The 22360-nt window shown below is 33.6% G+C and overlaps 1 protein-coding gene across 1 annotated transcript in view; it reads left to right on the forward strand.

Annotated features, from left to right (window-relative positions):
* Positions 1-22360, forward strand: part of LOC147825339 (uncharacterized) — a 183415-nt gene that overhangs the window by 90844 nt on the left and 70211 nt on the right. The window contains exon 4 of the mRNA XM_087185983.1: positions 21646-21708. Within this exon, the coding sequence (XP_087042109.1) occupies positions 21646-21702 (57 nt within the window). The 3' untranslated portion in view covers positions 21703-21708. The remainder of the gene's footprint in view (positions 1-21645; positions 21709-22360) is intronic.

A 22360-nucleotide genomic window follows, 5' to 3' on the forward strand; every position in this document is an offset into this window, starting at 1 on the left:
ACAAAATACTGGACCTCAATCAAACTCTTGAACAAAGGAACTTAACAGATGTTTACAGAGTGTTGCACTCCACAAAATCAGAAAATACATTCTTTTCAGATGCACATGAAAAGAATTTTCTCCGAAATAGACCACATACTCACTCATAGAACATGTTTCAGGAAGTGCAAAGGAGTTGAAGTTATCCCCTGGATATTGTAAGACTATAGTGAGTTGCATTTGGAGATCAATAGCAAAAGAAACTGCAAGAATTTCATAACCCATGGAAATTGAACAACACTTCTGAATCACTAATGGGTCACAGAGGAAATTAGAGATGAAATCTGACAGAGTTCCTATAGTTAAATGACAATGATAATACAACATATCAGAATCTATGGGACACAATCAAAGCAGTCTTACGAGGAAAATCCATAGCACTGAATACTCATATTAGGAAAACACAGTGAGCCCAATTAAACAACCTGATGCTGAACCTCAAGCTTCTAGAAAAAGAAGATCAGGACAAACCCAAAGCTCATATAAGGGAGGAAATTATAAAGATCAGAGCAGAAATCAATGCAATGGAGACTAAGAGAATGACAGAAAAAAAATCAATGAAGCCAAGAGTAGGTTCTTCGAAAGAATCAACAAAATTGGCAAACCCTTAGCCAACCTTATCAGAAAAAGGAAAGAAAAGGCCCAAATCCATGAAATTAGGGATGAAAAGGATGAAATTACAACAGACCCAGCAGAAATCCAGAGGTGATCAATACCTACTTCGAGAACCTATATGCCAGTAAGATGGAAAACATAGAAGAAATGGACAGATTTCTAGATTCATGTGAATTACCAAAGTTGAAGGAAGATGACCTAAAAATTCTAAACAACCCCATATCAGTCAATGAAATTGAAAATGTAATTAAAAACTTACCAACTAAGAAAAGCCCAGGTCCTGATGGCTGCACTGCCAAATTCTATGAGACATTTTGAGAGGAATTACTGCCACTAGAGTTTAAACTCTTCAATGAAATTGAAGAGAAGCACTACTCCCGAATTCATTCCTGGAAGCAAGCATCACCTTGATCCCCAATGCAGAGAAAGACGCAACGGAAAAAGAGAACTGTATAGGCCAATCTCACTCATGAGCATAGATTGGAAAATCCTTAATAAGATACTGGCAAATAGAATGCAGAAGATCATTAAGAAGATCATACACCCTGACCAAGTGGGATTTATCCCAGGGATACAGGGATAGTTCAACATACACAAATCAATAAATGAAATACACTATATTAATAGAACCAAGGACAAAAACCATATAATCATTTCAATAGAGAAAAAGCATTTGAAAAAATCCAATGTGCATTTATGATAAATACCCCACAAAAAATTGGAATAGATGGTCTCTACCTCAAAATGATAAAACCATCTATGAAAAACCAACAGCCAATATCATACTAAATGGTCAAAAACTGAAATGCTTCACACTAAAAACTGGAACAAGACAAGGATGTCCACTATCACCATTCCTGTTCAATATAGTCTTGGAAACATTAGCCACAGCAATTAGACAAGAGAAAGGAATAAAAGGAATAAAGATAGGAAATGAAGAAGTCAAATTGTCGTTATTTGCAGATGACATGATACTCTATATAGAAGACCCCAAGAACTCCATCAAGTCTTTGAGACTTAATAACCAAGTTCAGTAAAGTACCTGGATACAAGTTCAACACACAAAAGTCAGTAGATTTCCTAGATACGAACAACAGACTCCCTGAGACAGAAATACTGCAAACAATTCCTTTCACATTAGCATCGGAAAAAATAAACTACCTAGGAATCAACCTAACAAAACAAATCAAAGACCTCTTCTCTGAAAACTATAGCACTCTGAAAAGAGAGATTGAAGACAATATCAGAAAGTGGAAAGTCATCCCTTGGTTCTCGGTAGGAAGGATTAATATAGTGAAAATGGCCATGTTTCCAAAACTGCTAAACAGATTCAATGCAATCCCAATTGAAATCCCAGCAGCATCCTTCACGGACCTTGAGAAAACAATCCAAAAATTCATTTGGAACAAGAAGAGACCTAGAATAGCAAAAGCAATACTAGTCAATAAAGACAAGGTAGGAGTACCACAACCCTCAACTTGAAACTATACTACAAAGCTACTGTGATAAAAACAGTATGGTCCTGGCAAAGAAGCAGACCTGAGGACCAGTAGAACAGATTAGAAGATGCAGAAACAACTCCAGACACACTCAGCCACCTCATCTTTCTCAAAGGAGACAAACAGCCTCGCTGGAGGAAAGGTAGCCTCTTAAATAAATAGTGCTAGAAAAATTGGGTTTCGACATGCCAAAGATTAAAACTAGACTTGTATCTCTCACCATGCACTAAACTAAAATCAAAATGGACTACAGATGTAAATATTAAAACCGAAATGCTGAACCAGCTGGAACAGAGGTTAGGTAGAACTCTTAAAGACATTCTTGTAGGAAAAGATTTTATGAACAAAACCTCAGTTGCCCATGAACTAGCACAAACAATCAAAAAGTGGGATATCTTCTTATTAAAAAGCTTCTGCACAGCCAGAGCAAAAACCAGCAGTGTGAAGACATATCCTACAATGTGGGAAAAAATTTTCACCTGCTGTCCCTCAAAGGTCTACTATCTAGAATCTATAAAGAATTTAAAAATATCAGACCTCCGAAATTTAAAAACCCAGTGAAAAATGTGTATCTGAAATGAACAAAGAAGTAGACAAAGACAAAGAAGTAGAAATAGCAAATAAACATATGAAAAAATGCTCAACATCACTGGTCATTCCAAAGATGCAAATGAAAACAACACTCAGATTCTACCTCACCCCAGAAAGAATGTTTGCAATTGTGAAATCAACCACAGCTGTCGGGGCTGTGGGGAAAAAGGAACACTGCTCCACTGCTGGTGGTAGTGTAGACTGGTGCAACCACTGTTGAAATCAGTATGGAGATACCTCAAAGAAGTAGGACTGGAAGTCCCATTTGCCAGCTATTCCCCTGCTGGGTATCTTCCCTAAAGAATTAAAAGAATCATATCACAGTGATATATGTGCACCCATATTCATAGCAGTACAAATTATAATAGCTAAATCTTGTAAGCAACCCAACTGCCCATCAATTGGACACTGGATAAAGGAAATTTTGTTTTTTCATAAAAATTGAGTACTATTCAGCCATAAAAAATGAGAAATTAGAGACCTTTATAGCTAAATGGATGCACATTGAAGTGATACACTTAAGTGAAATAAATAGGACACACATGTGTAAACATCAAATACTTTCTCTAGTGTGAGAAACAAAGTGTAAATAAGGACTAAAAGCTATAAAAATGTAAGATAGGAAGAAAAGGGACAAAGGGGAATGGGAAATTGGAGGGTTAGGGGAAAGGAAAGAAGGAAATGATATTAATATGAGTTAATGAAAAAATGGAAAAAAGTCTGTAAATAGGGAGGGTTTGAAGTGAAGGCAGAGGAAGGGGGAAAAAAATAAGAACCAAGAGAGATTATGTAAAGGTGCAAATTTCCAATGATGAATGTCAGTATATTTTATACCTAAAGTGTACCAATTAAGTTAAATTTTAAAAAAAAACTAATGAAATACTAAATCAGCTTTTCATTAGCTACTTACCTCATGTAGATTTTCTTCAGATATATATTTTTAAAATGGATTAATAATAATAGAAATATTTTCCATCTTATATTACCTTATCAGAAAATTTTTGGTAATTGCAATTGAATCTAGGACCTTGGAACTGAGTCAAATCCCCAGCCCTATTTTTATTTTGAAACAATGTCTCACTGAGTTGCCCAGATCAACTTGTAATTTTCCTGCCATGGTCTCACACTGTTCTGAGATTGCAAGTATGTACCACCATGCCTGACTCTAGTAGTTCTACCAACACTATTCTCAATTAAAGCTAGCAAGCTATGGGTTGGGAGTGCAGGTCAGTGATAAATCCTTTCCTGGGATGCAAAAAAACCTGGGTATTATCTGCAGTACTGCACAAATAAAATAAAATCCATCTAAGAAATCTAAGTAACAAAAACTATGGAATAGAACTGTTAAGGTAATTATTTTGACAGTGCTATAATTATAAATGAAAATACAGAATTATTTTGGCAAAGAAAACTTGTAGCAGCACCGACCAGTAGTTCTATTTATTTATTATTAACTTTATTGGTACATTTTAGGTATACAATATAATGACATTCATCATTGGAAAATTGCACCTTTGCGTAATTCATATTGGTTCTTATTTTTCCCAGTTCCCCTGCCCTCCCTTCAACCCCTCTACCCCTCCCTATCTACAAAGACTGTTTCCATTTTTTCTTTTCCTCATAATCCATTCCCTTCTTTCCTTTACCCTACCCTTCCCACTTCCCCTTCCCCTTTGTCCCTTTTCTTCCTATTTCACATTATCTATTATAACTTTTAGTCCTTATTTACACTTTTAGTTTCTCACACTAGAGAAACTATTCAGTATTTACACATGTGTGTCCTATTTATTTCACTTAAGAGTATCGCCTAAATGTGCATCCATTTAGCTATCAATGTCTCTAGTTTCTTGTTCTTTATGGCTTAGTAATACTCCATTTTATTAAAAAAAACACGTTTTCTTTATCCAGTCTCCACTTGATGGGCAGTTGGGTTGCTTCCAAGTATTAGCTATCAAGAATTGTGCTGCTATGAACATGGGTGCACATATATCACTGTGGTATGATTCTTTTAATTCTTTGGAGAAGATACATGGCAGTAGAATACCTGGGACAAATGTGATTTCCAGTCCTAGTTCTTTGAGGTATCTCCATACTGATTTCAACAGTGGTTGCACCAGTCTACACTCCCACCAGCAGTGGAGCAGGGTTCCTCTTTCCCCACAACCCCACCAGCATTTGTTATTGGTTGATTTCATGATGGCAGCCATTCTTTCTGGAGTGAGGTGTAATCTCGTTGTTTTCATTAGCGTCTTTGGAATGACCAGTGATTTTGAGCATTTTTTCATGTGTTTATTTGCTATTTCTACTTCTTTGTCTGAGAAATGTCTGTTCATTTCAGATGCCCATTTTTGGATTGGGTCTTTAAATTTGGGAGGTCTGATTTCTTTAAGTTCTTTATAGATTCCACAGGGTAGACCTTTGAGGGACAACAGGTGAAAATATTTTACCACATTGTGGGTTGTCTCTTCACACTGTTGGTGGTTTCTCTTATTGTGCAAAAGCTTTTTAATGGGAAGAGATTCCACTTTTTGATTGTTTGTGCTAGTTCACAGACAACTGAGGTTTTGTTCATAAAATCTTTCCCTACATCAATGTCTTCAAGAGTTCTACCTAACCTCTTTTTCAGCTGGTTCAGCGTTTCTGTTTTAATATTTAGATCTGTAGTCCATTTTGATTTTAGTTTAGTGCATGGTGAGAGATATAGTTTAGATTTAATCTTTGGCAAGTTGAATCCCATTTTTCCAGCACCATTTATTAAAGAGGCTACCTTTCCTCCAGTGAGGCTGTTTGTCTCCTTTGAGAAAGATGAGGTGGCTGAGTGTGTCTGGAGTTGTTCCTGCATCTTCTAATCTGTTCTACTGGTCCTCAGGTCTGCTTCTTTGCCAGGACCATACTGTTTTTATCACAGTAGCTTTGTAGTATAGTTTCAAGTTGGGTGTTGTGAAACCCCCACCATATCTCTATTACTTAGAATTGCTTTTGCTATTCTAGGTCTCTTCTTGTTCCAAATGATTTTTTGGATTGTTTTCTCAAGGTCTGTGAAGGATGCTACTGGGATTTCAATTGGGATTGCATTGAATCTGTTTAGCAGTTTTGGAAACATGGCCATTTTCACTATGTTGATTCTTCCTACCGAGGACCAAGGGATGTCTTTCCACTTTCTGATATCATCTTCAATTTCTCTTTTCAGAGTGCTATAGTTTTCAGAGAAGAGGTCTTTGATTTGTTTTGTTAGGTTGATTCCTAGGTAGTTTATTTTTTCCGATGCTAATGTGAAAGGAATTGTTTGCAAAATTTCTGTCTCAGGGAGTCTGTTGTTTGTATCTAGGAAATCTATTGACCTTTGTGTGTTGACCTTGTATTCAGGTACTTTACTGAACTTGGTTATTAAGTCTCAAAGACTTGATGGAGTTCTTGGGGTCTTCTATATAGAGTATCACATCATCTGCAAATAATGACAATTTGACTTCTTCATTTCATCACCCCAAGCTCTTCTTGCTTTGAAGGTTTGTGTTGGGAAGTCTGCTGTGATTTTGATGGGTTTTCCTTTGTATGTGACTTTTTTTTCTCTAAGTTGTAGAATTTTGTTCTTCTGTTGGGTTTCTGGAGTCTTAACAATTATATGTCTATGTGTAGATTTTTTTTTTTGATCAAGATTACTTTTAGTCCTGTATTCCTCACTTATCTGTATGTCAATTTCTTTTCCCCTTGCTTGGGAAGTTTTCTCCCATCACTTCTGTGAATAGTTTTTTTAATGTCATTTGCACTCTCTCCTGTTTCTTCATCAACTCTGATCTCTCTTATGTTATTCTTCTTTGCATCATCTAGCAGTTGCTGTTATGATTTCTTGTGTTCCCTTACAATTTTAAAGAAATTTTTCTTTTCCTGGTCACTAATTGTAATCTTAACTTCTATATCTGAAATTCTGTCCTCACATTGGCTCATTCTGCTGTATAGAATTTCAATGAAGTTTTTGATCTCCTGGAAATCTTTTTGTATCTGTTTCATGGATTCCATTTGTTTCCTATGTTGGGATTCTATCATGTTCCTGAGCTTCTCTATTTTTTAATCTGTGTACTCTCTAGATTTATTAATCATGTCTTGCACTATTGGCACAATCTCTGCTGTTATTTGAGAAATTATTTCTGATTTCATTTTTTTGAGGTTCCCTTTTGTTACCAGTTAAAGGAGTCCAGGTTGTTGAGTATCAGATTGTTTCATTTAGTTGCTCTTTGGTATTCTCTTACATGATCTGGAAGTCTGCTTTTGAGGCTTGTTTACCTGTCTTCTAATTTGAAGTGGGGGTGGGGGGTTCTGGTGGTGCCCACGTGGCTCATGTCCTCTGTGTGGTGAGCAGTGGTTCGTTGCCCCAGAAACCTCTTTCTCTTTTCTGGGAGAGGTGGTAAGGCTGCCCGCAAGCCTTCTCTGAGCTTGGAGTGGTGCTATGGCACCCAGGAAGCCTCCTCCGCTGAGGTGGGAGTGGTGATATGGTGGCCCTGAAGCCTCCTCTGAGCTGGTAGTGGTGGTCAGTATTTGATTAGTTTTTAGAAGTTTTAAATCCTAGTTAAACTTTCTTAAACTTCTTTTATTTTAATTTTTTTTTTTTTTTTTTTTTTTTTTTTTTGGTACCAGGGATCAAAGTCTGGTCTTTGTGCTTGCAAGGCAAGTGGCAGAACCACTGAACTAAATCCCCGGCCCTTTTTAATATTTTTTTGATAGAAGGCATTTGCTTTCATTATAAGGATAAGGTAGCACTAAATGTTATGTAGCACAAAGCTAAATGAAATCCTTGTAATTATCTCTTAATAGATTATACAAATGGTATAATGGATTATTGTTATATTAACTTTCTCATATCCTTGTGTTTTTTTTCAAAACTCTCTAGTGTCTTTTATCTATGTCACTCCCTTATTTCCTCTTGAAACCAGAATATCATTTTTGACAATTAAGCAAAATAGTGACCTGTCCTTTTATACACAAGTATCAAACTCAAGTGCTTGTCGAGGTCATGAAAGCAAAATAGATGAAGTAAGTACAAAGATTTTCATGGTAGCAAAAAGAAGTGAGCAAAGTGACTTAATATATATATTTTCACCGTCAGCAGGTATCTTTAGTAAATTTTTGCTCTGTGAGTGTGATGTCCCAGAGTTGCCATACCTTCCAGTGATGTAGAAAAGTTAGAAATCTGGGTGTATATATGTGTGATTTCCTAATTTTTAAAGTTTGGCAAACTTACAAAATATTTTTAGATCCCCACTTATAGTATATGTACCGACGAAGTGAGCACTAGGTCTCCACTTATAGGTAAGTTGTAATATCAACTACTGAGAAAATGACTTAAGAATTTTTCATTTGAAGATTTTTCTTTAAAATGAGACTTTCCACCTAGTTAAGATGCAGATTTGTATGCAAAATTGTTTTACATATCTTTATCTGTTCCTTAGCTTTTAGAAGCCATCTTTCATGTAATTAATGCCACTTTTTCCTAGTTGGTCTCTTTGTTTGTTTTCCTTATGTCTAATCTAAACAATTCAGCAAAGGTAAAACCTAATCAAAAAGTAAATCCCAGCTCTTTAGATGTTTCAAGGATTATTCATGAACCTTAGAATAAAATCTCATCACCTTAACATGACTTGCAAAGCACCTTATTGTCTAGCCTTTGGTTACATGTCTTAACTTCATATCTTGCTATTCCTCTTCATGTTTCATGCTTTAGGTGCATCAAATTCCTTGAACGGTTTTGTTTTTTCCTGTTGGTGGACCCTTATAAATGTGGTCCTACTAGTCAGGTTTCTTCTCCTACCCATTCTGCCTCATGTTCATGTATGAAGGATTCTTATCCACAAAATAGTTTAGATCTCCTCTAATAGTAATGAGCACATAGTTAAGAAGCCTAGTTTACTCCTCGTTGGCATGGTGCTGGGGTTTGATCTCGGAAAGCTGAGAATGCTGGACACACTCTAACACTAAATTTTATCTCTAATGATCCTGGGCTGCTTTTTTAAGAAAGCTGAAATATCTGTCCTCATACCGTGAGTCTTTGTATTCATTGCTTTTTTCTTTAAGGCAAAAGTTCTGTGCTTTGAATTATCCATAATAGGAAACCTCATAACATTATAAAGATACATCCCATTTCTTTGAGTCAGCAAAGTATCCCTTTGTTTCTATTTTATGTCTATGTCTGTGTCTCTGTGTCACCTACCCTCTATAAGACATACATATCAAACAAATACAAAATATTAATGAGATATTTATGAAAAGTAATGATTATGACTTGAGCAAATATTTGGCAAGTATACTCAATATACAGATTTTATGTTCTTAAACAAGGGGTAACATTTTCAAAGAAAATTATTTTCTTATAGGTCTTTGAAATACAAGATAATTAAAAATGTAAACCGTAACATCAAAGTTAGAGCTCACGAAGTTGTTGAAGTAAATGAATGAATAAAGACTTTTTAAAAAAATATCTACTTTGTTTTTTCCATTGCCCTTCTCTTATCCTCCTATTTTTAATATCTTTTCAAAAAATGCCATGTATAATGACAAAAAATGCCATAATTAAATATATGTATCTTTTTCAAAAAATGCCACGTCCAACACAGTACAGTAGCATAATTATCTTTTGTCTTCTCTGCTTTGTTCAAATAAGTTGAATTAAGTGGAATAAGGCACTGAATGTTCTGTCTGTCCAACATTTATATGTTGAAATCCTAGCCCCCTGGGTAGTGGTATTAAGGGATGAAATCTTTTGGAGGTGAATGAGTCATGAGGTTAGAGGTCTCAGGAATGGGATTGATGCCCTTATAAAGAGACTGCAGAGAGATTCCTGACCCATTTTACTATGTTAGAGCACAGCAAGAGAATATCTCCTCTGTACTGGAAACTAGGTGCCCACCAGAAACTAAGTCTTCTGAAAAATTGCCCTTGTATTTCTCAGCTCCAGAACTGTGAGAAACAAGTTTCTGTTGTTTATGAGCCATCTAGCTTTTGGTATTTTATTGTAGTACACAGACAGATTAAGATAACTGTTTTGATAGTGATATCCCACTGATAATTAGAGACAATTAACTTTGTTAATTTAACAAATTCATTTTATTATGAATGATTATATAGTAGTAGTATCCTTTGAACAAATGTAGAGGCTCCTATAAGAAAAACACATCATTTGTATTCATAAATTATGGTTATGTTCTAATTTTTATATTAATGTTTTCCCATCATTTCCATGAAATTTTGGATTAATTTACAGAAAAATAACCCTCATAAAACCAGTGATCTATGCTAGTTGAACAATGAAATATTTAGAAAATTTTTCTCCATATCTTTTATACAAATGTGCTTTAAGCTTTCCTGTAACAAAGATATATAATAGGCTAATATAAATTTGAAAACAGTGCCTAATGAGTTCCTCATCGAATAGTACAGTAATATGTCAGATAGTATCCAGTAATTTAGTTCTGGTGTATCAAATCACACATAGAAAGTGATTAACTGATAGTATTTCTATAAAGTGGTAACATTTAAATGACATATTGGGGAAAATGGATGAAGGATGTTTAAACTTAAAGTGAACAAATAGGGAGGAGGTAGGGATGGTTAGCCTGTCCTAAATTTTCTTGCCACTGTTTGAAGTATTTATGGAAATCTTCTTTTGTGAATATCTTTAGTTGCAGTTATGGCTGCCTTGATGTTCTGAATTCATTTAAAATATTCATCTTTCATGGTCATTTTGACTTTGGGAAAGACCTAGAAGTGGCAAGGTGCCAGATTCAATGACTAATGTGAGAAAGGCATTTTTATAAGCCTGCCTTTCTGTTGGTTGTCACTTCTCAGTTGCATTCAACATATTTTTGGTCATTCTTTGTAAAGATAGTCTAGAAAGATGACATCCAGAACTGTCTCCGAAAGTGGCAAGAATGATAGAAGCAGTGTGCTGCAAGATAGGGGGAAGTATTTTGAGAGGGATTAATGGCAATGTATCTTTTACTGTAATCCTTTTTAAAAAATTAAGCATATCATATTTTTAATTTTTTCTTTTTATCTTTTGGTGCCAGGAATAGAACTCAGGACCTTGCACTTGCAAGGCAGGTGTGGTGCCACTGAGCTAAGTCTCCGGCCCCATGTGTCATATTTTTTGATCATAACTTTTAGTGTAGACAAAGACAAGGGAGGAAGCTCTATCAGTTGAAATAGTGCCTTAATAGTTGTATATGTATAATGGCTTCAGATGAAGATGAGAAATTTAATCATGTAGTGAGTTAGTCTTTGTGACTAATCACAACTGATTGTTTTGTTTTCAAATGGGTGTTCTGGCATATAATAGATAAATCAATAAATTTTGAGACGACTAAAACTATATGGACTACTTATTTAATGGTTGGATATATTTTTAATGTTGATTGAGATGGATGGCATCTCTTCAACTTGTTAGCACAGTGAATATTTGTCATTTCTGTAATTAAAAACAAAACCCTGAATAGTAATAGCAGCCTCCATTTGGGGTTACCTACTATATCCCAGACTCTTATGAGCTCATTTATTATGTATTTATTATTTGTATGAATTGTTATTTTCAGGAGTCTGAATTTTATAAGTGTTAAGTAAATAGTCAAAAGACTAGCTATTAGCTAGTCAGCCTAGGATTAAACATAGGATGATCTGATGCAAAGCCTGAAATAAATGTATTTGTCATGTATGTGAGCAGAACTTACCAGTAACATTTGTTAAATAAATGATTTTTGGATCTTTCAGTATATTGTTTTCAAGAGCTTATCCCTCCCTCATTACCTATAAGTTGTACCTTATACATTTTTGCATTCACATCCAGCCCTTGTCACCCTGTTTGCCAGTGGTGACATTCACCCGGTGTGACATAGGGCATGCTTTTTTGCCAGGAGATAGTATTCCTTGGCCTTAATTACATTTGGAGCCTGCAGAACAAACTCTACAGTCCTAGCTCTGTTGCTTACTAGCTGGATGGCACTGGATATGCTGGATAACCTCTCTGTGACCAACTTTCCTCTTCTTTGTATAATGAGTAATAATAATACTTAGCAATTGCATTTTATAACACTAAAATTTGTATTGATGATTTACTGCTGAAATAACTGAGAGATATATTGCAATTACTTACATTCTCTGTTCAAAATGTTGAATGTTTTGTGATCTATTACATGACAGAAGGTGAGAAAACAAGTTGTCAGGATGCATAAATTGTTGTCAGGATGACTTTCTACAGTTTTGTTTTACTTTGCTTTCTGATGTAATAAAATATTTGAATTTCTAGGAAAAAGTTAAAAAAACTGGGGCATGTATGAATAATAGTGACCTTTTATGTTTTAAATTGATTAAACTTTTTATTACTAATATTTGATCTGTGCATTATTTTGTAAGAGGTATCACAATTGCCAAAGAAATTTAATGAGAAAAAGCCTTGCCTAGTTAATAATTTGTAAACAATTCACCAAATAAAGGGAGGAAATTGCATGGATAATGTAAAGGAGTAGACAATAAAAAAATTCTTCACATTTGCTTGAAATTATATTTAAATGTGTGTTTGACATTCTCAAACTTCAGGATGTATCTATAAAAATTCTCCCTTTCAGTCTCTTTTCTGCTATTTCATATTGAAAATAGGATATATCACTTCTTAAACTGATGAACTAGACCAGGAATTGGAAAATTATGGCCCGCAGGCCAAATCTAGTATACCAGCTGTTTTTGTAGATAAAGTTTTACTGGAACACAGCCATGTTTATTTATTTACATATTGTTTGTGGCAATTTTACATTTCAAAGATAAAACTGAATACTTGGAATAAAGACCATATGGTTATTGAAGGCCAAAATATTTATTATGTGAAGCTTTACAGAAAGATTTTCCATTCCTGAGTAGAGAAATCAAGATTCACACATGAGGGATTATACAGCTCAATGTTTTCTATTTTCTTTGTAGCAAGTATTCCTTCTCCCTGTAACTGTACATACAGCTTCAGTAGTACTGATTAAAATTGGTGCACAGTTGCATGTGTGTTAATCTTTTCCATTTCTCTTGGATTGTAAGTACCTAAAGTGTGTCTAATATTGTAAAAATATCCTTCTCATATAAAATATGGACTATTACAAATATAGAATATAGGACATGTGGCTTAAACTATTGAAATAAACATTCATCTCTTGCATTATGGTATTGTGAAAATGCAAACAAATTTGTTTGTCTATTATGGCATAACACACTGACTTTCATAATTCATGTGACTTGAGAATACAAAATTATAAGTATCAATAGCATCAAAAATAAGCAGGCTATCATCATCTACTTAGTTCCCAAAGGAAACTGGGAGCTAGATCTTTTTTTTTTTTTTTTTTTGTACCAGAGATCGAACTTGGGTCCTTGCCCTTGGGAGGCAGGCAGTGGAACCACTGAGCTAAATCCCTGGCAAGGGAGCTAGATCTTTTGCAAATGGGAAGGGGACAAAGAGATGGAGGCTGGGGAAGGGGAGAAGGGGATGTAAAAATAATTAAGAGCTGTCGTATACGTACAGGTACCAACTACCTCCAATGAACATAATAATTATGTATTGCAAACATATACTAATATAAAAAAGAGAGAAAACTTTATTGATGTTTGAGTATATCTGGCCCTATTCATTTGACCCTGCATAGTATGTTTTTCCTTAGTATTCTTTGCTAGTTTTCGACACATTTTTTTCATATTTGCCCTATTTTAAATCATAATTCCCATGGCTCTATCCACAGTTTTTGGATTCTTTTAGTTATCTTTTAGTTGGTAGTCCAGACTGAGATAAGCACTCATAATGAGCTCTCATCAGATCAATAGTGGGATTAGCTTTTCAGTTAGGCAATCTTGTGAAGAGGCACTATGTATCATCATTATAGGTAGCAAATAAAATCCATGTGAAGGCCACCTCCCTAAAGCCTGCTTTCTCTTTTACAAATAAATTTGAATAAATATTGAGATTAGAATTTACTAGGAGCAGAATTCATTGAGGATTAGTTCTTTTTAAGGATTGGAGCATTTCCTGCAGTTTATTTGCTAGTAAGTATAATGTAGCTACTCTGAGGAGATGATATTTATTATTTAAAAATCAGAAATGAAAGAAGAAACCTGACAGTAAGATGATTTATTTGCTTTTTGGTACACTTCATTCTGTTTTGTAACCTTTGAAACATAAATTTCATGAGTGATACCATTAAAATGTATACTTCCTCTACAGCATGTTGTTAATTGTTATTGCTATTCTGGGTCTCTGAATTACCTGTCTGTATTGTAATGCACATTCCTTAATATTTACAATTGAAATACAGTGGTTCCTAAGATATCTCATATATTTCTATGAATGAGATGGGATTCAGAAAAAATAAGGTCTTGTCTCCAGAAATACATTTCAAAATATTAAATTCCTCTTAAAAATCCAAAACTTTAAAAATTAGGGTTGGTTTAAAATATTTCAATCAGTGTTGAAATAAAATACCCAACTTTGATAGTTGTACTTTGATGCTCCAAAGGTAGAAGTAGTCATGATAAGGGTAGTTTTTGTAAAAGTAGAAAGAGAGATTAATAGGTACTTTATAATTTAGTTTAGTGCCCTGGGTATTTATTAAGCCTCAGTTCAACTTTGGGGGAAGATGTATTCAGAGATGATGTCAGGTTCCTGTCTTTAGGACAGGACCATTGAAGTCAGATATGAGCACTTACAATGTCTCAAATTATGCAGATCCACTTCTGTGTCATAAGGCTTCCCAACTACTGTGGAGAGAAAAAGATACCAGATCTTCCAGTGTAGTTCAGGAAAACATATTTGAATACTTCCAGTTCTGTAGAGTCATTTTTTGTCTTGCTAATAGGAATATCAGAAACTATTTTAGCAAGATACTGAGATTGGGTTGCTATCCTGAGGCCCTCTGCATGGTAATACATGATCCAGAAGTACAGAGATGATCCCAAACCAAATTCCGCCCATGAGACTTCCAGCGCTTCCAACTCCTTGTCATTATTGAGAAATCAGTTATCAGTTATTTAAGTAGAAAAGTTAAAGTAGTATAGGGTTTGCCTAACTTTAGGCAGAGCTACAGAGATAAATGAACAGAGATTGACAACTCTCTTGAAATTAATCAGAGTATACTCATTTACATTTCCATGAAAGTTGTACAAGGGTTCCCTCTTATCCACGTCTTCACCAGCACTTAAGTGTCTTAATTTTTAATGGTACATTAAAACAAAATTATACACTTTAATAGAGTGCAATGTTCTGTTTTGTATCATGTGTACATTGCATAATGTTTAAATTAGGTTAAAGATATCTCCTCAAATATTTATTTCTCGTCTTCCTTCTTCTTTAAAAAATTTTATTTTTTATTTTTCGGGACCAGAATTTGAAGCCAGGGAGTGTTAACCTTCACCCTCAGCTCTTTTCTTTTCTCTTTTCTTTTCTTTTCCTTTCTTTCTTTTCTATTTTTGAGACTGTCTTGCTAATTTGCACAGGCTGACCTCAAACTTGCAATTGTCTTGCCTCAACCCTGAAGCAGTTGGAATTACAGGCATGCACCAACATGCCCATTCATTTCAATTATGTCTTTATGGTAAAAATGTTCAAGATCCTTTCTAGCTTTTGGAAGTGTATATTACAATTATCTTTAGTCACCTTACTGTGTAATAGATTCACAGAAATTCTTGCTAATATTTAACTGTAGCTCAGTACCCATTGATCAATATTTCTCCATACTCCTTCTCACCCCTTCCCCAAACTTCTGGTAATCTCTTTTAAATCCTACACAAAAATGGAGTCAGGTGATATTTACCTCATTTCATTTTACATAATTATCTTCAGTTCCATCCATGTTGTTGCAAATGACAATATTTCATTTTTTTTTTACAGCTGAATAATATTCGATTGTGTATATATGTACCATTTTTCTTTATCCATTCATCAGTTGATGGATATTTAGCTTGTTTCCATTTTTGGAAATAGATATAGGAATACAGATATCTCTTTGATAGATTGATTTCATTTCTTTTGGATATATACCTAGTAGTGGATTTGCTGGATCACATGGTATTTCTATTTTATTTTATTTTTTTCAATGTGCATAGTGTTTTCTATAATGGCTATACAAATTTAAATAATCTCCAACAGTTTGCAGGGGTCTCCTTTTTTCCACTTCCTCACCAGAACTTGTTATCTTTGGTCTTTTTATAATAGCTATTTTTTACTGAGGTTATATCTCATTGAGGTTTTCACATTTTCCAGGTAATAAGTGATATTGAGTATTTTTTCATGTTTTGTTAGCTATCTGGATGTCTCCTTTTCAGAAATATCATTTAGTTCTGTTGATCATTTTTAATTCTTTTATTTTTTGCTATTGAGTTTTTGGAGTATCTTCTATATTTTGGATATTAACTTCTTGTCAGATGTATTTTGGAAAGATTATATCCTTTTCTCCAGGTTATCTTTGTGCTTAGTTGAGTGTTTGGCTATGTAGAAGGTTTTTTATCTTGATGTGATTACATTTGTCTATTTTTGTTTTCATTGTCTGTGCTTTTGTGTTCTTTTCCAAAAAGACTTTGCTCATTCCAATGTCCTGAAGTGTTTCTGCTCTGTTTTTTTCAAGTAGTTTTATAGTTTTAGGTGCTACATGTAAGATTTTAATTCATTTTAACTGATTTTCATAACTGTTGAGAGATAGGGATAGGGGTCTAGTTTCATTTTTCTGATATGTATATCAATTTTTCTAGCATCATTTATTGAAAATACTACCCTTTCTCCAATGTATGTTCTTAGCACCTTTGTTGAAAGTCAGTTGGTTGTAAGCACATGGGATTACTTCCGGGCAATTCTTGTCCTATGCATCTATATATCTATTTTCAAGGGAATACCATGCTCTTTTGATTAGGACTACTTTGTAGTATGTTTTGAGGTCAGGTAGTATAATGCTTCCTGCTTTGTTCTTTTGGCTCTCAATATCTATAGCTATTTAGAGTTCTATGTTATTCCATATACATTTTAGAAGTTTTTTTTCTAGTTCTGTGAAGAATATAATTAATGGAGCTTGCATTAGATGCATAAATTGCTCTTGGTAATATGGATATTTTAACAATATTATTTATTCCAATCCATGGATATGGGCTGTCTTTCCATTTTTTTTGTCCTCTTCGATTTCTTTCATCAGTACTTTTTAATTTTCACTGTAGAAATCTTTCACTTCTTTTAAATTTTATTTATTTATTTACTTATACATGTTTGCAATACATAACGTTTACATTCCTTGTGGAGATCTTTCACTTCTTTGATTTTTGAATTAATTTATTTGTTCTGAGTTTTTTTAGTGTAGTTTTAAAGGTTTTTCTATTAGTGACATCACATCATTGGTAAACAGTCTGATTTCTGATTTCTAATTTGGACATCTTTTTTTTATCCTCTCTGATTTCTCTGGATAGTATGTGGAGATCATTGTTGAAAAAAAGTGGTGAAAGGTTGAATCTTTGTCTTGTTCCGGATTTAGAAATAAAGTTTTCAGCTTTTCCCTGTTTAGTATAACTTTAGCTATTGACTTATTAAAATGATCATTGTTATGGTCAGGTAAATTCCTTCTGTATTTAGATATATTCAATATTTTTACTTTGAATGTTGTTGTGGTAGTTGTTGTGGTTTTTGCATGGTCCCGGGAATGAAATTCATGGCCTTGTACATGTTAGGAAAATGTACTACTGGTGAAATACACCCTTAGCCCTGGGATGTCAAATTTTAATAAATGCCTTTTCTGCATCTATTGAAATTATCTCCTATGGTTTTTGTCCCTCGTTTTGTTGATACACTATACCATGTTTATAGACGTGGGTTTATTTCATCCCTGGTGTGAATCCCATATGATCATGGTAAATAATGTTAAAAATATGCTGTTTAATTCATTTTGGTAATATTTTCTGAAGAGTTTTACATGTATTTGTAAAGGATATTGGCTTGTAGTTTTTAGTTTTCTTTTTCTCTTAGGCCCTTTTCTGGTCCTTGTAAGTGGGCAACCCAGGCTTTGTAGAATGCATTTGAAAGAAATCCTTTCTTTTTTGTTTTTTGGAATACAGTAATTTAAATAGAAGTGGTATTAGTACTTCAGCAGTGAAACCATCTGTTCCTGAGCTCTTCTGTGATGGGATGCTTTTTATTACTGATTCATTCTTGTTATTTCTTATTGATTTGTTTTTTTAATGTTTTCATAATTAATTTTTGATAAGGTATGTATGTCTAGGAATTCATGCATTGTTTCTAGTTTATTGAATATGTTGGCATATACTTATTTATAATAATCTCCAATGATTATGTTTCTGTGCTGTCACATATAATATCTTCCTTTTCATCTCTAATTTTGTCTCTTTCTTAATCTAGTTAAAATTTTGTCTAGAGTGTTTATCTTTGCAAAAAAACCAATTATGTATAATTGCAAAAACAAGCTCTTCTCTCTCCATTTATTTCTATTGAGATCTTTATTGTTTCTTTCCTTCTACTAATTTTAGTTCAGTTTGTTTGTTTTTCTGTTTCCTTCAGATGCTGTGATAGGTTGTTTGAAATCTTTCTGCTTTTTTGATGTGGACACTGATTTCTATGAACTTCTCTCTTAATAATGCTTTTGCTGTTTCTGCAGGTTTTGGTTTGTTGTCTCTATTTTCATTTGTTTCAAGAAATTTGACTTTCTTCTTGATTTCTTTAATCCATTGGTGGTTTTGCAAAAGTAAGTTGCTTAATTTCCATGTATTTGCATATTTTTCAATATTTTTCTTGATGCTGATTTCTATTTTTATTGAATTGTGCTCAGAAAAAATACTCCGTACGATTTAATCTTTAAAAGTTTTTTTGAGACTTGTTTTTTGGCCTAAAACAGTGGTGGCAAAACCTTTTAGAGACCAAATGCCCACACTGCAACCCCAAACTCACTTACCTGTTGAAAGTACCAACACTGCAATTAATCCTGAATACTGAGGTTTTAGTTTGGAAAAAACAGCTGTTATCTGGTGCCCAGCTGCTAGGGTGACTTGGCTCATGTGCCCACTATGGCATGTGTACTATATGTTTGCCAACACTGACCTATCATATTATCTATACTGGGGAATTTCCATGTGATGATGAAAAAATTGTGTATTGAGCAAGTATTTGATGAAAAGTTCTATAGATGTCTGTTTTTTATTTGGGCCATGGTGCAATAACTATGCTGTTTGTTGATTTTCTGCCTGAATGATTAGTCCATTGCTGAAAGTGGTATATTAATGTTTCTAACTACTATTGGATTGGAGTCTCTTTCTTAGGTGTATTAATAGTTGCTTTATATTTTTTGGTGTCTGATTGGATACACATATATTTAGAATTATTTCTTTCTCTTGGTGAATTTAATCTTTTATCATTATACAATGAACATTCTTATATTTTTCTTTTTTCTGCTTTTGATTTAAATTCGATTGATCTATTGTAAGTATGGCTACTCCTACTTTCTTTTGGATTCTCTTTTCATGGAATATTTTCTAATAGCCTTTTAGTTCTCTGTATTCTTAGAGTTTTTATAAGCAACTTATAGTTGTGTCTTTTTTTTTTTTTTTTTTTGGTACCGGGGATCGAACTTTGGTCCTTGCGCTTGAGAGGCAGGCAGCAGAACCACTGAGCTAAATCTCCGGCCCAAGTTGTGCCTTTTTTATTAAATCTATTCATCCACTCAACTTTCTGATTGGGCAATTTTTGTTTGTTTGTTTGTTTGTTTTTTGGTACTGGGGATTGAACTCAGTACCTTGTGCTTTCGAGGCAGGCAAGGTGCCACTGAGCTAAATCCCTGGCCCTGATTGGACAATTTAATACATTCACATTCAAAGTATTTATTGGTCAGTAAAATGTTCCTACAGCCATTTTGTGACTTCTTGGTTAATTCTCTTTTGTTGTAATTTCTTTATTTCTCCCTCTCTTAGAGTCTTCCTTTGAGATTAAGGGATTTATTCTGGCATTGTTGGTTTAATTCCTTACTGTTTGCTTTTGGTTTTCCTATTATATATATTTGCTTTGTGGTTCCTATGAGACTTACCAAAAACAAAAACAAAAACAAAAAAAACAACCCAACAAAAAAGCAACAAACATCTTTTGATTGTAACAGGGTGTTTTGAAATAATAACAGCTTCACATGATGCTAATAGTGAGAAGAGAAACAGAGAAAGAAGAGAATATATACTAAGAAAATTCTTTACTTATTGTCCTCCTCCTACATTTAGAATTTTTACTACCTCATGTTACACATTTTGAAATTTCCTCTCCACATATTAAAACAGTTATTATTTTCTTTTGTTTTTAATCTTCATCCTAAAGTTATATATGGTTTCTGCTTATACTATCACAGCATTCTGAATTTATTGGTATAATTGCTCTTACCAATGAATTATATCTTCCTGTGTTTTCTTTATATTTGTAAACATCTCTTTCTTTCAGTTTGAGGAGCTTCTTTTAGCATTTCTTGTAAATCAGGTTTGTTCAAGATATATTGTCTCTGTTTATCTGGCAATATTTTAATCTTCTTTATTTTTAAAGGACAGCTTCACAGGATACAGTATTGGCTGACAGCTTTTGGGTTTTTTTCTTTCTTTTAGTACTGTGAAAATTTCATTTTACTTTCTCCTGTCTTGTATGATTTCTGCTGAGAAGTCTCCTGTCACCCCTGTGTGTTGTTCGTTTTCTCTTCCAGCCTACGTAATCTTTTTGTCATTCACCTTTGAGATCTTGATTATTAGATATGTAGGGCATGGTTTTTTGGATCAAAGAATGGTTCATAAGTATAATATGTAGTGTTTATTAATCTTTACTATGAGCCAGAAACTGTACTAAGCACTTTACTGTTGCTTAAACTTATACTTACATATTTCATAGTAAATATTGCTAACTATTTTGTACATAAGAAAATTGGAATCCAGAGGGTTTCTTACTTCTCCAAAGTCTCTCAATTAATTTTTCTAGGATTGAGATTTTGAAATCATAATACTATGAGTTACATTGTTAATATAGTTTTTGTAGTTTATGGGCTCAGCAAATATCTATTGATTGCCTAGTATATAGTTGCTGGGCCATGCTTTGAATGGATTGTATTTGATGGCACATTATAATTTAAATTTTTTTCAGATGGAGTTTTCACCTGTTTCTTTACAACTCTGATGAACACTTAGCATATGATCAAAGAACAATTGAATATATAGATGAAATGGGATCTTTATACTGCTTTAATTTAACATTGATCAAATTAAAAAGACTATAGACATTTTATCTTGCCAATAATTCCCTTTTCTTAGGAACATAAGTATAAAAAGTAAATTTTAAAAGTGTAGCTTAAATTGCATCCCCAGATATCTCCAAGCAAATATTGTATTCCTGGAGAGTATATCTTGAGTTGTTTAGTCATATTCCATATTACTGTTCTCAATAACAAGTTGTCTTCAAAAGGGAAGGGGTAATTGGTTTGTATGGCTGACGTTCATTTAGATACTTGTTTTAGAATGTTTTCTGCTAATTGAGAGATATAGGAAAAATAAACTAGGTGATCTCTATTAAGGACTAGCTGGTGTAGTTTTTCATGGAGATAACATTCTTAAATTACTGAGTTATGGTATTGAAAATGAAGTGCAAGCTCTATGTTGGGTGAATGTGTTAGAATAGCCCTAATGCAGAATCTCATTAAAGCAAGTGTCAGAATTTCTCTATTTTACTCTTACCTTCCTTATTCTATAAGAAGCAACTGTCATTTTGAGTGAGTGTACTGCCAAAGAGGCATTTACAAATAAATGAAAAATGTCACAATTGATTTCACTTCTTCCAGAATACTATGTGTCAGCTTTGTCACAAACTGTCTTTGTTATTCTGTTTTAGATCACCCAGCGGACATTACAAATAGCATTTGATGATACAAGGCCTTTTTTCATGTGACCCCAGGTAAGGCCTCTATTGGTGACCTTTTATAAATATTTGTAAAGCCATTTGAACAGTTAGGAAAAATGAAAACCCTTTTTCCTCTTTTTCTGTGGCTGCTGTTATTATGAAAAAATTCAGATGTTAATTATTTCCTTACATATTTCGTTATTTAGGAGAATTAGTGCATGCATTACAAAGCATTTGAAAATTATACATTACATTTCACGTTATTTTCCCTAGTACAGTTATTATACTTTCCTAGAAAAGAATATTACTTGTAAAGAAGACATTTGACCATGCTTGTCCTATATTTTGAAATAAACAAATATCTAAATTTATCTCAAATGTGTGCTCTTCATATAATTTATATATAACATCACTGATACCACTTCATTATTACCATCACTGTAAAATAAGCAATACTACTATCTACTACTACTAATACTACCAGCAATACTACTATCATACTAATATTGAAGGCTTATTTTAGCCATACACCATGCTAAGCATTTATATAAATTAGTTTATGTAAATGCATTTCAGTGATGTTTGGATCCTAAGTTAATATGGATTTTGATAAAGACAACTAATTAGAAATTGCTAGCAGTGGTATTTTTATTATAGATATTAAACTAAAGGAAAGTAAATCATCCCATAATTATACATAAAGAGA

This window comes from Heterocephalus glaber, unplaced genomic scaffold, assembly GCF_053883595.1.
Source record: "Heterocephalus glaber isolate CG9 unplaced genomic scaffold, H.glaber_assembly_v1.0 deba00001504, whole genome shotgun sequence".
Taxonomy (NCBI): domain Eukaryota; kingdom Metazoa; phylum Chordata; class Mammalia; order Rodentia; family Bathyergidae; genus Heterocephalus; species Heterocephalus glaber.